The sequence below is a fragment of the Lepisosteus platostomus genome, chromosome 12, assembly GCF_059453375.1.
Source record: "Lepisosteus platostomus isolate fLepPlt1 chromosome 12, fLepPlt1.hap1, whole genome shotgun sequence".
In the NCBI taxonomy this organism is placed as follows: domain Eukaryota; kingdom Metazoa; phylum Chordata; class Actinopteri; order Semionotiformes; family Lepisosteidae; genus Lepisosteus; species Lepisosteus platostomus.
The window spans coordinates 10160852-10178742 of record NC_142622.1 but is presented as its reverse complement, the minus strand read 5'-3'; the positions used below and the strand labels follow the sequence as shown (position 1 = coordinate 10178742).

Here is a 17891-nt window from a genome sequence, read left to right as displayed (position 1 = left end):
AAAGGTATAGTAGCTTTATAGTATCTAACAATCTAATAAGGAATGAGATACTCTGAAAGTACAATGAGATACTGTGAATGTACAATATCACTGCCACCTTTGTCCTTTGTGTACCCATGCATACAGTACGTAGACACTTGATGTTTCCAAATGAGCTTTTTAGTATTTCTGTATTGGGAATACTTCAGAAAACATCACTTTCTCCACATGGTGCAAGAGGAAGTCATTGGAAAGGGATTTCCAATTCTGATCCTAGAGACCCACAAACCTGCTGACAAGATCTTACTGAAAACCATTTTTGAAACCTGCTGTGTCACATTATGGATACATCTGGAGCATCCAAATTATGATGAAATGACCGAATATATTCTGAACTATATCCAGAAACGTTTATGTTCAATTTTTCTTTTGAATTGGATTTTCCATTTAATCTTTCATTATAACCTACAAAAATAAAAAGCCCTTCACACTCCTTGGTAATTAAAATGCTAATTAAGAGCATAAGAGAAGAAAGGCAATTAATTAGCAGAGTAGCTCCTTATTGTCATAGAAATAACTTCTATGAAAATATCATCTGATGCTTTTTGGCTTTGCTGAGTATTTAATTTCCATGACCTTCAATTAAAAAAAAAGTCATGAAGAATTCAAAAGTTAATTAATTATATACATTTTTTGGCTCAAATGGATCGGCGCACAGATAGCGCACAGCATTACCCTAACGTATAAAAATTGCGTTGTTACGCTGACTATGTGTGTCATCTAATCAACTTCTTCTTAACACGATAAAGCTCCTCACAAACCTGCAAAGAGTACTGACCTGATCTAACACAAGCTAAAAGCACCGAAATTAATTTTACCATGGTAATGAACCAAAATAAAACTACAAAAATTCTATTAATTTAGTCTTTATAGTTACAAGTATTTCTAATTAAATACATATCTTTGTTTTTTTAATGGTTTTAATTTAAAAAGATCTACAAAAATTCAGCCCAGAACTCATGTTGTCCATAGATACACAATGTGAACCACACATCCAAAGCAAAAAAAGAGAACTAAATAGATAATAAATATGAAATAAAAAATTAAAAGTCCTGATTCAGCAGAAGAATTCAAACACTTTGCTGTGGCAAATCTAAATTAATTTAGCTGTACAAAATTACCTTAACAAGTCATACAATTATTTGAACTTCAAGCAAAGATTCAACCAAGTAAACTAACTAGCTATCAAAACGACTCAGGGATGTGAAGTTGTGTAAAGGTACAGATCAGGGAAGTATATAAAAACATTTCAAAGATCCTGAATAGCTCTTTAAGCTTTGGTGAAGTCAATCATTAATTAGGAAATGAAGGGGAATAATAATCCTTACACTTAAGCAATAAAGCACGAGAGGCCGTGCTATATCGTGAATACAGTTAAAAGACGTTGTTAGGCCTGACGTGAAGCTATTAAAAGTAAATAGTACTCATTTAAAGCTCTTTATAGGTCATAAGGGACTCCACTCCACAACCACAAATGTGTAGTTCCCACTAGATGATGCGACGGCAGCCATAGTGTGCCAGCCCACTCACCACACACCAGGTATCAGTGGTCAGGAAAACAGAGTGATGAAACCAATTCATAGTTATGGATTATTAGGAGGCCATGATTGGTAAAGGCCCTGGGGAAATTTGGCCAGGACACCCGGGTTAATACCAGGGTTTCTTTGGAGACTCAGGACCCCCGTTTTATATCTCATCCAAAGGACAGCGCCTTTTTTACAGTAAAGTGTCCCTATCACTCTACTTAGGCATTAGTATCCACACAGACCTTGGGGTCAGCACTCCCTATTGGTCCCACTAACAGGAGGTCTCCCATCCAGGTACTGGCCAGGCTCAAATCTGTCTTGCTTCATGGTTACCAGTTGTGAGCTGCAGGGTGATCCTGCATAGCTGCTGGAGTACTGTATTATCCAGACACCGTGTAGCTCAGGCTGTATCTCCAAACTGAGCACATCCAAAGCCCCCCAAAAAAGGTGTATGTACAGTACATACTGTGGATAATGAAAAAAACTGAAAAGTCATGATTGCAGAATAATTCAAAGGCAAAGAATAAACTGGAAAGGCCCACAGTAAATTTTAAAAAGTCAGTGGTTGAGATGAGAGAAAATGTCCAAATGTTCAAAGCATGAATTGGGCTAGGAGGACATCAATTCTGAAAGTAAAACATTAATATTCTTTGAGTTTCCTACAATGCACACAGTGTACTGCAGACATCTGTCAAAATTTGTTTTATGGTCAGATGAGACAAAATAGGAATATTTTGGTCTAAATGTAAAATGTAAGGTCTACTGTGAATAAGTGATTCACAGAGCAACACCATCCCTGCTGTCAAACCCCCCTTGTGACAGTAGCCCCACAACATAATACTGCCCCTCGTTATCTGATCCCCAGGGATTGAGAAGCTTGTAAAGATTGAAGGGAAAATGGATGGAGCAAAGTACAGGCAAGTCTTGGAGGAAAACCTGCTTTAGTTTGCTAAAGGCCTAAAACTGGTCATGGAAATTCACCTTTCAGCAGGAGAATAACTCAAAGCACAAGGCCAGAGCCCAACTGGAGTTGCCCTGTCAAAGTCCTGACTTCAATCTTATTGTGAAGTGTTGAAAATGTGACTTGTGAAGATTTGAAAACTGCCATCCATAAACAATCAATAAGCACCTTTTGAGAATTTGAGCTAATCAGTTTTCTGTTTCAACATTCAAGTTTTAAATAAGAATTAAATGTATTATTTTACATATAATTGCACAGTATACAGTATGTACTGCATATACTGTACACTGTACATATGAAATGGGACACAATAGGAGGGGTGTGCATACTTTTGCAAAACATATTTAATACCTGCTACTGTACATATCATGTGATGAATATTTAGTATTCAGAATACACTGAAAATGTTCAAACAAAATGAGAACATTCTTTTCCAAATCTGGAATGTAACATCTAATTGTTATAGAAAGTCACGAGAATAATCCATTCAACCTGTCCTGTTGTCAAGTCTGAGGGCTGACATGCAGTCCAGTTAGTTACAGTAAGCGCCTGAACTAGTTTCTGAAAGAAAATGTTTTACCTTGAATAAAACAGAATGAAGTAAAACTAAATGACCATAATAGCATAATCAAGAATAAGAACAACCTTAAAGGATTATAAAAATGTGTAGAAGCAAATTTTGCTGTTTGATTGTAATGATGGATTGTCCTAAAGCACATTAAACTTTACTTATTTGTATTTCTCATTCTTATTGTTAATATGAAACAAACACAATCACACGGCTGTCTAATCATCTATTTGTCCTAGAAAATGCACAAACCAACTTACTGAAGATCTGCAATTTAATTACAGTACATGCAATCTGATTGGGCCTGCTATGTAAGGGGTTGAGGCAGCATTTTCCACACATTTTAAAGGAATAGTTCATTTCACATTAAATACATCAGTGCTTTATGTTAATAACTAGTTGATAATGCAACCGATAATCCATAGAGAAACAACAATGTAGGATCACAGGAACCATAATAAGAAGAACATAAGGATCAAAGAGAACTGTTGATGACATACTGTACAGTAAGCTACTTTTTTTCTCTTATTCTTCCTTCAGGGCTTGTGTTTCATGATCATATCACATACACTGTAAGCCTATGAGATTCTTGTTCAATTCTCCTCTTAAACAGTACTGTTATACAGTACACTACTGTGTTTAAGAGAACAAAATAAAGTATTCAATAAAAAAGTAACCTAGAAAAGTAGATGTAGATAGTAGATGATGTAAAAGTAATGACTTTTTTTCTTGTTAGGAAAGTTTCTGGCAAAACAGGAGCAGTATGAAGACAATATTTCTACAAAAAAATTTCCAAAGCTCACTTTTGCAAAGAAATATATATTTTAGGTAAGCAGAATTATTAGATGATTCAATATGATGTTATTGATAGTTCTCAAAGTCAATAAAACCAAACAAATGGGTCACTTATAAAAAATAAAAAATGGGGAAATGTAAACAGTTCAATAAGAAACTCATTTGGAGGAAGAGTGCAGTGTTTTGACCTCTTCTTCTGTCCATTTTATATTGATCTTTGATAAGTGTAGTGCTGCTGCTTTAGAAAGAAGGAATCGCATGCTTAATAAAGTTACAGTGATAAATACAATCAGTTATGGAAGAGGAGAGAGTGGGCACAGATTAAGCAGGCAAGAACACAGCCACAAATACTAAAACAGTGGTGCAAGATGCCTTTGCAAGGTATATCAGACTTCCCTCACTGGTGTTTAGGTACTGTTTGTGTACAGTATATCCTTATTGTCCCTTAGCATTCTATTCATATAATTAAATCCCTAATACAAAAGTACTACTTGTAATAAAGGAATCTGAGTGTAGTCAATGATTTACTGAACTGCAGTTCAGGTGAAAAACATATATACTGGCAGCTAAAATGATGAGGACACCTGGACATCATACTGAAATGCAATTAATTATGGACAAATAAGTGCAAACCAATGCAAACTGATTTCATTCTTAAAGGAAAATGCAGTAGAATGCACTCAGTTTATAGAACAATTACTCTTAATATCACAGCTACAGATTCTATGCATTCTGTCAAATCAGTTATGTAAAACATATTGTTTATGATGTTAATTTGAATCCTAATTATGACCAGATCATGCTTATACTGCCTACAGACATACCATCCTGTCAAAAGGACCATATAACTGCAGAGGCTATATTTTTATTCTTATTTTATTACTTAGTTATTTATTCTTAAGTCATCATGAGTTACTTTGACTGTGGAAATTCTCAAACTTAAATACTCTTCCCAAGGTTGCCTTCTTGAGAGCACTACATGGAGTGGAAAACCCCAATGATATACCATTTCTCTACAAGGAGTGTAACTGTAGTTTTTATTTTTCAGTTCTATAAATCTAGCTTCTCCACTGGCAAAACACCTCAAACGTCCAAGTTACCTCTCCAATATCTAGCAGTAAACGCTATACAAGGCACTTCTTACTTTACAAGAATGTCCTTGCTTTGCTCTTCTTATTATGCCTTTGTAATATAGAGCAGCACTCCTAACCACACTACTCCAACTTATGGAGACCTCTGTTCACCATTTACTTTCACATCTTTGACAGTTAAAAACATAAGAACAGTTACAAACGAGAGGGAGCCATTCAACCCTCATAGCTCCTTTTTGTGATTGGTAGATAATCCATCCAAGGAACTGATCCACCTTGGATCCAGCTGTTTGTTGAAAGAAGTCTTCATAAACCTGTGAAGCTTGTTCTGTAATCCCACAACTCCTTGGGAAAGAAGTACTCAAGAAGTCCATAGGATTGACTTTGTCACTGTCTTTGAGGAATATGAATACTTGCATTAAGTGCTCTTGTACTCTTCTGTGGTAAAGTCTAAAATGGGTCAGTTCCTGTAGTATTCAGCCTTTCAGTGTAGGACGTTTGCTGTAGTCCCAGAATACATCCTCCACTTTGGTCTGCATTGCCTCTACTTTCTGATGTCTGTTTACATATACAGTACAAGATTCTGCAAAACATTGACTTTTTATAATTGAGAACAAGAGAACTATAGAATTTTCTATATGGGCCTTCTGGACCTTGCTTCATTGTTGATCCTGAAGAAGTGGATTAAATTCATGAATACCGTTCAGAATTTTGTATATTTGAACCAATTCTTGTAGTCTTCTCCATTCAATACAATTTTATTAAAATGTCAGGGCACTTCATTCCATTAAGTCCTCATAGCTGGTTGCTCTTTTTCATAGTAATTCAATAGAATAAATTGATTTTACAAGTTGCCTGTGAAAACCTAAATTGTCTTGATTTTAAATCCTGCATTTCTAACAATATATCCTAAAATGTTGTTCTCCTTTTGATGTATAATGAAGATGCACAATCAATTGCATTTTATTGTCTTTCTGGGAACATTATGAGTACTTGCCAAGTACTGTATTCATCCTTCACTCCTTTCCAGGCTTCTAACCTAAACATTTATGCATAGTTTAGTTCTTCAGTAAGATTTAAAGTTGCCCAGATACATTTTCATTGCCAGTACCTTTAAATCTTGAGTAATCTCTGCATTTCTTTATGCAACCTATGTGTTAAAATTAAACTCAGGTTAAAACCACCTTCCTTAAAATACAATATGCATGACTGTGCCCAATTTACTTTCTGTGGTTAGTGTGGGACGTCTGATGAGATAATGATATCACACCTTGGTTTTGCATCTTCCTCCACCACTGCTTCAGCCCTTAGGAAAACAAACTTCATCCCAATTTTCTAAAGATTGTCTCAATTGTTTGAGTCACACAATATTTGCAGTAGCTTTATTATTATTTAAAGATTTCTATTTCATGCCATCCTGGTGTTTTCAGGGCACACCCAAAATAACTGACACTATGGCAAATTCATTTTAGTTAATGGCCATTTGGATAGACGGCATCTGATCTTTATTTACCTGGTCAATAGGTTTTGGACAATTCCATCATTTTAACTCTTATTTAATGGAAGAAGGCTGGCTAGATGCAATCTGATGTAAACTGCAATAAAAATTGGGACAAAGCTTTGTTTTGAGAGGGTAACTACAACACCCTAAAATCTACCACTACCAAAAAAGCAAGGGGCACTGGCTAGATTTTACCTGACATCGTTCTCCGAGAACCTCCTCTGCAAATCCTCTTTCTTTCTTTGTCTTTTCTCTTTTTCTTCCTCCTGTGGTTCCTCCTCCACCAAATCTTTGCCTTCCTCTTCCTGCTCCCCTTCCTCTTTATCCTCTACTTTCTCACAGCTCTCGGTTTCCTGCCCCTCCCTCTTCTCCTCTGACCCCGCCTCCTCCTCCTCCTCTTCCTCAGGCAAAACCTCTTCCAAAACCTCCTCCCCCTCCCTCCCACCCTCCTTTTTATCATGCATTGTTCTGGAGCGCCTGGCGGCGCACAGAATAGACAGGAAGGCATGCAAAAGAAGAAAGGAAAACATGTGAACAGAAATAAGAACAACCACCAGACTGAAACATTCAGACATTAAAATGGAAAGAAATAAAAAATGATAGCATTCCAAGTTGACGTAAAACATAAAGCAAGACTGCAGCACATACACTAGAAGAAAAAAGCTCTAGCTGTTTCCATGTTATAAATATCACTTATTTACCCTTTACAATATCAATCACAACATGTTCACTTTCACAGTGCACTGCCAAGTGTGGGCAAACCTCAACAAACAAAAGTAAAGTTCAGACGTTTGGTTCAATTCTCACATAAGCAGAGCCAAACCTGAACTCACTGAATTGCTGGAAATGCGTCTGTCTGAAACAGACATTTCCTTCATGGATAGGGGCCCAGTCCAAATATTTTTGACAGTATAAATATCTGAACTTGGCAACTTAAGTCTGAACCCGAGAACATCAAGGAGGTTCAGTATCCAGTTGTACGTTTGCTCACTCCTGGCTGCTGCACTTTGTTCTATTGGTCGTGTCTGCATGTCAGGTGCCCCACCTGATCTTCCTGTTACCCCGCGGTCTTTCAGACTGGACTGACATGTAGCTCGTGCTGCTGAACCGAGAGGCGCTACTGGTCCTCGACACAGCGGACACGTCGCTCACATCACTGTCCGAAGACTTGGTTGAGATGTTATCCGAGCCCCTCTGTGGGTCTCTCCCCGACCGGTGCTGCAAGAGGGACACAGGCATTCTCGATTAACTTCTTCACCAGAAAAGGAAACATGGGGCTATCGAGAAAATAACAGAAAACATATTTTTTGACATATGCATAGAGTCATATGCATATGCATCAGCTAGTCACAATACAGGAAAAAAAATATACAAGAACATTTAGATATACATACATACAGTATATTGCATCAGATTTATATATTCAAATCCAAACTAATTATATATATGACTTATTAAAAAAATTAAATGTTTGTAAATTAAGTTATTTATTAATTAATAAATTAATTAATTTATTATCTTCATATTATCTTCATGCTTTTAAAGTTAAATATTTAGTCATTATCACTTACTGTATGGATACACAAGCCTCAGTGTAGAATTACATAATTACATCCTAATTCTAGACTGATTTTAATAAAAAAACTGATTAAATTTCTACACTCACTACCTTTAGTAATATAAAATGTACAATATGTTTTATACTGCAAATCAAAACAAAATGAATGCTTTTAAAAGAAAGTGATCTTATATTCGACAAAATGTATAAAGTTCTAAGGTAAATACAAGATTAAATGGTTAAAAATACGTATATGAACCTGTAGAGGTCTTGAGATCACCACTTTATAACTATACAGTATACTGCATGCTTTTCATAGGTATAAATATTTCTTTGATAGAGATAGTTGCAGAATTTCAACAAACCAAGATGGAGATGAAACTACAGCATATCAACACAAAATTAATTAAAATAATTTGCACATAAAGCAGATTAAGTGCTTAACTTGACTTAAACAATTAATTTATTTGATATAGTCCTTTTTATCCCAAAGCATCGCACTCCACAGCAGATCAAGTGAAAATGTGTTTTACCATTTGAATTAAGGGAGTCCAGATTGTGCATGTTTAGAGCAGAAATTAGTCAGGACGATGGTATTACCATCTCTACTCTTACAAACTGTATTGCAAAATTAAAAGGATACAAGAATGTAGTTAAAGGTGATACATTCCTTGGAAAACCCTAACAAACTGAATTAAATCTGTTTTGTAGTCAGCAGAACCACAAAAAAACTGCTCTCTTACCTTCAAAAGTTACAGCAACATCTTACATAAGAGTATCATCAAAATCTGACACAAAAACAGCATCACACATAAAGCTATGAGTACATAAAATTGAGATCAGGTGCTAAAATAATATGAAGATAGCTGCCACTACTCTATTGCTAGGACTCTTGCTGAATAGAGAAGAAAGAAAACAATACGTTTTGGCCGTGGAGCCTTCTCCTGAAGGAGCCTTCACTTTCTCCTGACACACCTGAAGAAGGCTCTGCAGTCGAAATGTTGTGTTTCCTTTCTTCTCTTTTCAACATGGAATGAACCTATTACTTGTTCCTTATAAAAGATGAGTTTGTTGACTTGCCTTGGAATGGTAGTCCTGCTCCAGCCTGGAGTCTGAGCCAGCTCCTTGTTTGTATTTGTTCATTTTCAGCTTCATCTGCCTTGTCCTCTCTTCTACATCCATAGCACCTGAAAAGGGGAAAGGTACCAGAGTCAGCAGAGTCCTTTGTACTTAGATCTGACACATTCATGTGTGATGGAAGCCTTGTGAGATGTGGAATGAGCTACAGTATGGTGTTAGTGGGAGAAAATATGTGAAGCATGAAATAAAAAAAGAAATAAAATATAATTTTTATAACCCTAGCTTTTCCTAACAAACTCTTCCAGCTAAACAACTACTACTTTTAAGCCATGAGCACAAATAGATTTTAATAAATAATCAAATTTAAACTCCTCTACATCACATTTTTTTCCTAGCAAAGCATTCCCCTTGACTGAACAAACACGATACGTTTTTTCCATAAAATAACAAATAATGTATATATGTTGAGTTGATAATATGCTTGTTCTGAAAAAAGAAAGTGAATAGACACAGAACTAGGACCATCAGATCTTGAGGTGGACATAATGTCAGATTAGTTTTAAGCTCATTTTACAGTCAGAAGATAAAACCATACTGTATACTTCATTCGGAACATGTGAATTGTAGATCACATCAATCCTGCTTTGTGTGAAAATGCCAAATCCAACAGCCCTCATAGCCTAATTGCCTAAAAAGCTGATGGATCAGGTGTACATTCTTGTAACTAGGCACAGAAGTAATGAATTACTAAAATGACGCATTAGCAAAGTAATTCTGGAACTAAAGATAGTGAGAGGGAATTGTACAGAGATTGTCCATTTCCATAGATTGTTCATTTGGCTAAATTAATTATAAATGGCCAGCATTCCGATATGTTACTCTCTATAAGTTGAATGACAATATACAGTACATATACAATATACACACTGTATCACTTAGACATGATGCGCCACCCTCAGTTATATAAAAGTCTGCACAAATGCTTGACTTTTGAAAAATCCCAAAATCTCAAAGCAAACAGATGCAAATCTAGGCAGGAACAGAGGTGAAAAGAGGGAATTCTGTGGAAGGCACCACAGAAGAGGAATAAGAACTGACCCCTATGGTGCAGTGGCCTTCTCTCTGTATGTTAGAAGTTACTTTAATAGCAACTGAACTCTTCTGGAAATTAACATTTGAAAAAGAAACCTTTATAACTTAAAATATTTTAAAAGGGAAGAAAACCAATTAAAAGCAAAATTTTGAATAGTGGCAATAAAATACTATATTACATACTATACAAGAGTTAGATGAGGACAGCTGAAAGTAGGCTTTAAATTTTACATGACTTGGCTGGTCTTCTCTGTTGTCCATGTTCTGTCCACATCTCATTCACACTGATTTGACATTTGAAGTTCACCTCTAGTGCATTTGCTACTTTACTTGTACTGTTAAAATGTCTGTATATAATCTGGTTATGTTTTATGTTTTCAGTTTCAAATTTAATTTTATCACATAGACAGATGCCATATTTCACTATAAATAAATCCTTTATAGATCTGGTACTCTTGGGCACAAGATCATTATATCAGAAACAAAGATCATTCATTCATTTTGTTTTGTGGCGCCATTTGTCTTCATGTAAAGTGGAATGTTTTCCTGCACAGTGTGAGTAACATTCATTCATGGGCAGCAATATTGTCTGAAAATAAATGTAGTGCATGCCCTACGCTCCGGCTTGTTTTGAAAGAACATCATACACATTTAACGGAAACAACAGACACTAATTATACCCTGCATGTCTTAAATTCATGAAAAGATGGCAAAAACTTGAAATAGTTGCAAATCAATGAGTACAGCAGATGGTAATGGGCATCTACATCAGACTGTAATTCAGAGCAGTATAGTATTATACAGAATCAATACTGCATTGTAATTGTTGCAATCCTGCACAAAATGCATTGATATTCTAAGGAAATACAGTATCTATTGAGTTCCACGATAGTGCATCTGCTACAACAAGGGGTTGGACCATGGTGACTTAGAATAAAATCCCACAGATGTTCATGCACAAGTGACTGAATCAGTGCTTACTACCAGTGACCCACGCAACACTCCGCTACACTCTCACATCCTAACATGCACTCCCAGCTATGTGGAAAACATGAGAGTAGCCCGATGGATAACTCTACTGAGTGTAAAACCAACCAAGTTATCGGCAAGATAATAAAAGACTCGGTATACTTGCAAACAAATGCCCTTTGCAAAGAGAATCTGCTGACAAATTATTCTGGGCAAAGAAAAATGATCTAGCCATTTTCACATGTCGGGAGTTATGGCAACCCACAGCCTGTCCCAGAGACTTAGCACATGATTGCTTTTAACCCTGGACAGCACACTACTCCATCAGAGGGCCACAGAAAAAGAGTCCATTTAGAATAGTCAATCAAGCAAAGTCATAGCCTAATCTAGAAGCACAGGTTTATATACTGTGGGCCTACACCCTGGATGAGACACCTGTCTATCACAGGGCACATTACAAGCATATGTATTTCGGAAATAGGAGAAATCTGAGCTCTGCGCACAAAAAAGCATCCTAGTCAGGAATCCACCCAAAGACCCGGAGAGCTGTAGGCAGCAGAATGAACCACCATGCTATTATGCTGCACACAGGGAAAGCTACATTTTGCATATACTGTAGTGTTTCAAACATGTGCTGTGGTCTTAAATTGTGTGGTACAGTACTTGCGATGTGGATTGGTTTACTGTAAACACATTTTACTGTTTTGGCGTGTTACTTAAGATGGACATCAAGTTTTGAAGGGATTCAGAATTGAACAAATGAACCCAAATCTTGACCTAATCATCTTTTATGCAAGATATACAGTACCATAAATAATAAACTAACTTCTCTAATTCAAATTAGACAAGACGATCAAGGGTATTCTCTCATTAACACCTCAATGGATGGTTTCACAGACCAAGACATAATAACATTGATCCAAGATTAGTGCATATCAGGGTCTGTGAAACCACTGAAACAGTATTGAATAAAATATATATATATACAGTAATTTACAACCCCTTCAAGTGTGTGAGATCCCTAAGTTGTTTAACATCTGTTTTTTGAAAACAGCTCCTGTGCTCCCCTTGTTTTAGGAAAAGTAAAAAAACAACGAGGCACTATGAACATTAGAAAAGACTTTGCAACTGTCCTACCTGGATCTCCATTCTCTGGCTCTGCTTCATTCCTCTCTACTTTTTATTTTAAGATGGCAATGAAAAGGAAACACAAAAATGAGAAAAAAAACAGAACAATAAAACAGTGACGTTAAAAAAAAGAACAATAAACAAGGCGTTAACAAAAAGAGAAAAAGAAATGACATGAACATTTATGTAAGTAACTATTTGGCCTCATACTGTAGATGATATTTCTCTTTGTCGTCTGTGCTGCATAATCATTAAACATGAAATCTTTGAAATGCAGCAGAATAGCTGTGATCGGATATTTTGTTGAACAGTAGCTCATAACTCTTAAACCTTTGAACATTTAAATGCAGTATTTGTTTGTCTGAAAAACAGTCACCTGGGCCTGCCACGCTTGTAAAAGGTCAATAAAATATAGTTCTGTTTTTGATACTGTGTCAAATCATTCATGCAGGAAAAATTTTGAAATATTTTTTCTGATTTGAGTTTGTACAAGTGAAAAGACAAAGATTTAGAAAATACTGCTTTACGGGCTGTAAAACCAGAATGTTTTGCACTATAATGAAGTAGTTACAAGACGTCCCATCTAATTATATTCACATATAGTAATGTACAGTATAATGGATTTTAGTTGTTTTCTAACTTACAGTATGTAGCATTGTTTTGTGGCTAAGGCATTTGGTATGTCTATGATCTCACTATTTACCCCAAATCCAAATGAACGTCAACTTTTATCTTTCTCTGTAAAAATAACCAATGCTACCAGTATATTTGACAGAAGAAAACATGATGTATAGAAGGCAATGCACACAGACTAAACTACAAAGTATTTCTCAGAGGTTCTTACTGTAGCTCGTATTTTAATTTATTTCTCTTCTTCCTGCAGAACCCATTGGCTAATTCATTTACTTTTGATTTTTTAAGTAAAAAGCAACAAGGGTTTTAGCTTTTAGAATAACATGCAAATGCTATACAGATGTATTTGTTATGAGCCAAATAAAGGTTGAATCTTTAGCTGGCTTATGCTAGATTTTTAGCAAGACAAGACAGCCTTTACATTTGGATCCACATGTGATTTTAACTCCCCTTTATTTTAGAAAATGGACTAAGTTTTTATTTGGTCTGTTATATAGCACATTCAGCCATTTATGTAGTACATTGCTCATATATCATCACCCTACATCATTCATTCAGCTATTTTCTTTTAATTTGGCAGGTACTGTACATCAGGACAATCATCAAAGCTGCACCAGAATCACAGCTGAACAGCACATCGTGCAAAACCTTCTCACCACTTTAGGGTTCTAAATATCAGTAGTGTTTCTAGTGCATTAAAATAATTTTTAACAAGTGTGTGGATGTATGAAGGATTCTACTTCAGCTTTCACTCTTTCACAATTGCCTTAAGAAAAGTCTTATTATTGTACAGACTTCTGACTTTTTAGATCTTAGACGCTGATTGTTTCACCAGACAAACACTGTTTAACAGACTGGAATTATCTACAAAGGTTTCCTGGAAAGAACTGTATTGCATTATTAGTCATTATCAGTGATTCGGTTTTCATAGAACTAATTTGCTATGTTCTATTTTCATAGAAATGACGAAGACTTAAATGTTTACTATTTTAAAACCTTAGGGGTTTTCATACTTTAAACTCTGTATATTTTATATCAATGATTTTATGCATTAATGTATTTTAAATATTAAATATGTTATGACCTTTTGATTAAAAATGTGCAAATATAAACAAACATTCTGCACTTACCACCATGTCTAACAATGCTTCCTTTATAACTTATTTTTATGAAAGTTATAATTTTGTAATCAAAAGATAATTACTGTATGTACAGTATGGCACGAATACCTGACAATGCATTATACTGAATGTATTGTTTGTTCAGATCAAATGAAAAAGTCTTTCAGACTAGACAACATTCTATACCTATGTAGCCTGTATATGATTTTATAAAACCACATAAGCCAGAAATGCCAGGGATACATTCTGAATTCATATACAAATACATTCACACATACAATCTACAGTATAATGTAAAAACATGTAAGAACAAGGGGTTTTTGTGTTCCATGTAGACCCAAATACAACTAGAGTAATTAAATAAGAAAATGGAGACAACGTAATATTTATAATGAGTTTAAAGAAAATAATTGCAAACATAAAGTGAAATACAGTTTGCAGCAATTCAGTCTGTATAATTTCATGTAAACACCAATATTTAAGCAATATACTGTACCGTATAAGACAGTTTTGTCACCAGCAATATTTAACTAATGCTGAAAACACCATTCAGCACACATTTCTAAAAATATTGAACACCAATTTTATACTTGATACTTAATAAATTAGCTGTTAGATTCTGGTACCCTGTACAATTGCAAAAAATAGTAATACAGTATATAAATGGCTATTAAAAGTATTAATAATTATAGTAAAATTGTAACATATTCTTTGAAGAAAATTGCATTTAGCTGGAAGTGTTTTTGCAAATATTACATAAGGATAAATCCACATTATCTGGTAGAAAAATCTTAGAACTAGACATTATGTGACTTTGTTTTCTGATCAAAAATATATCGCCTATGACTGATAATCACTCCTATGAGACTATAATACAGACTACTAAATATAGTATAAAAATGAGATTTTTGATGAGTATAGAAATGAGAGCACAGGTACCTGCAAATATTTAATGCATACTGTGCAATACTCAGTTGGCTGTTACCATGTCATTTGCACAGTACATGTCGTTTTCCACAGAAAAATGAAAATGTTCACAAACTCACACTCCAGACGTTTCTCCCTTTCACTGTTTTTAGTATTAGCTTTTATTTCTTTTCGGTACTAAAATGATTATTACAATATTAATAATGCGAAGCTCAGTGTTAAACCTGTAGCACATCAAAAATATATCTTATAATTGCCCCCCCACCACCACCACCACCACCATACCCACAAAAAAGACAGCTTTTTAATGAAAGCATTCTGCATATTTTTAAAGCAGAAATGGAAATTTAGGCTTGAAGGCAGGTGTACATGTTTGTCTATATTATGTATATCTGTGTGTATTCAAATATACACACAGACAAACAAAGCCATGACTTTGATGACTAATGAGCAATGAACGCTAATGATGGAGGAAAGAAGAGGAGGAGACGTTGAATAATAATAAGGGAAGGAGGAGAAGGAAGTGGGTAGTAAAAAATAAGAAAGGAAGGGGGGGGGGGGAAGAAGCAGGAGAAGGAGAAGTGACAGACCTGAGTTCCTCCGACGGGATGAATCCGTGTCTTCTGGGATCACACCACAGAATGGACAGACATAGACAGAGGAGAGGGGCATGAGTGGAAGCTTTCAGAAGGTGAGAAGCGACACCGAGGTAGGAGCAAATGGGCCCAGAGAGGAAACCACCACCACATCATCAAAAATGGAGGGAAAAGAGGGGCGGGGAGTTGGAGACAACAACAACAACGCCAGAAACAGCACGGTGAAAAAAAGACTGCACACACAAAACACAGACCACGAGGAAGAGAGAGAGAGAGAGAGACTGGAAGAGAGCTCGTTATGCTGACGAAGGAAGGAAGAGTGTTACTGACGGCGGAGGGAGGAGAGCTGAAAGGTTAAAGAAATGTTAATGAGAACACGTGGAAAAGAGTCCAGACAGACAACCTGAAGACCTTGGAAGACGGAGCGAAAAAGTCAGGTTCTTAAGGATACGTCTAATTGCTTTGACAGGCTCTAGTTTCAGCTGCAACAAAACCGCTCACCAAAATACCGTTACGATAAACAAACACAACAGAATGCGCCAAACCTTGGAAATGCTGTAATTATATACAGTACTCTATGACTGAAATATTTAGACAAACAGTGTATATTTTATGGAAATATTAAACTATTTTACTATTGCCTATTCAGATAATGTAATACATCTCTAGGGCTTACAGTTAATGTATTTTCTCATTAGCTCAGGAGGAGGAAATATTTTCAGTCGTGAATATTTTCCTCTAATTAAGCGCTTTCCACTCTTGCCTTCTTTGGAGAAAAACTGCTGAGGACTTTATGATCAACTGTGCTTTCATCCTAATGTTCTTAATCATATGCAGCGATGCGTTTTTTGATGTCGGATTACACATAAGAGGGATCTGCTTGCATTTCATTAGTTCTAGTCTAAATAATTGCATACACAATGTCTAAACAAAGTACAGAGGGGTCATAATTAGATGCTGAGAGGTACTCACCATTTGTACAAAGTACCGCAAACAAAGTACCACAATTTACAACTCTTTGTAGTCCTTCTAATGCAAATTAAAACTGTTGTTACCCTGAATACATGAGGATCTGTTATACTGCATTCTACTTGTCTTACTGAAAAAAAACAAGACATGAAGATACTGTAACCGAAAATCTGCAATGCTAAACCTATGACAAACTCTTGTGGAATAATTAATTTAGGAAACATAGTCCATTTTTATTGCCAACAATCCTTGTGTTATTATTCACACATCCTTCAGATGCTATCTTATCCAATTATTGTTAAATATGCTTTGTAATACTGTATATATACACACAACTGAACTGACAGTAAGACCGACAAGACACCGGTACATATTATTTATAGCACAAATTAGCCCACAAGTAAACTGATTTTAATTGCACAGAACATGCAAATTGCCAGATTATGATTTTTTGCTACTACTGCTATAAAAGGAGTGTTAAGAGTTAAAAGGGAAGAATTCTGAACACATTTTCCGGAAAAATGGAATGCAAGTGCAATTAATCTTCTAAAATGCCAGATAACATACAGTACAGTGCAATGCTAAAAGAGACAGCCTTTGAAACGATACAGTACATTTACTTTGTTATTCTCCTGATGTACAAAAGGTGCTGTACTCTATCTTGAGCTGCTATGTCAACAGCAGTAGTAAATCATTTGAGTCTTAAGTGTATGCACTGCTGTTACATTATCATGCGGTATTTGCAAAAATGTTTTTGAGCTGCATATAAGGTGGTGAAGGCATGGCTCCCTCCAGCACTTGATACACTGCATCAGTCATGAAAAACAGTCACATAAATAATAACCTGTTTAATCTAGCCTTAAAAACTTTTCACTCAATACACCAACTCCTGATACACTGGATTTCTTATCAATAGCGATCTAAGTCTAAGAAAATCAGTATTATGTAGGTTATGTAATTATACAACCTCCTTCTTTTCATACTGTATGTACTGTACACAGAAATGATGAATTTCCCTGGTTCATCACTGCTCCAAAGGAAAAATCCAAGCTCCACCTTATTAATGATTGTATTAAGAAGCTCCGTTTTTATTACTCTATATTTACCATGGAATGCAGCTCTGCAGCAATATTAATTTCATTTGATAACGGTATTCAGCCAAATTTTAAAGTAACGCTACCGTTACACCCTTCCGCTACATTACCTGATCCCTACACATTGTTTAGAGCAGTTTTAGGACAATCTTACTGGGCTGCCCTAAATGTTCTGCAGCATCCCTTCATTACTGCAACAAGTATTTTCCACTTACATTAAAAAGTGTAAAAAGAATATGGTGA

The 17891-nt window shown here is 35.6% G+C and overlaps 1 protein-coding gene across 42 annotated transcripts in view; it reads right to left on the bottom strand.

The window, feature by feature from the left end:
* rims2a (regulating synaptic membrane exocytosis 2a) overlaps positions 1-17891 on the bottom strand; it is a 267753-nt gene that overhangs the window by 55248 nt on the left and 194614 nt on the right. For 20 of the 42 annotated variants that reach the window (XM_088600907.1, XM_088600866.1, XM_088600876.1 and 17 more), the window contains 5 exons: positions 15580-15612; positions 12318-12356; positions 9120-9226; positions 7527-7699; positions 6677-6958 (listed from right to left, as the gene is read on the bottom strand). In XM_088600907.1, the coding sequence (XP_088457033.1) occupies positions 6677-6958; positions 7527-7699; positions 9120-9226; positions 12318-12356; positions 15580-15612 (634 nt within the window). The remainder of the gene's footprint in view (positions 1-6676; positions 6959-7526; positions 7700-9119; positions 9227-12317; positions 12357-15579; positions 15613-17891) is intronic. The other 22 variants (XM_088600899.1, XM_088600900.1, XM_088600901.1 and 19 more) reach the window with 8 other exon arrangements.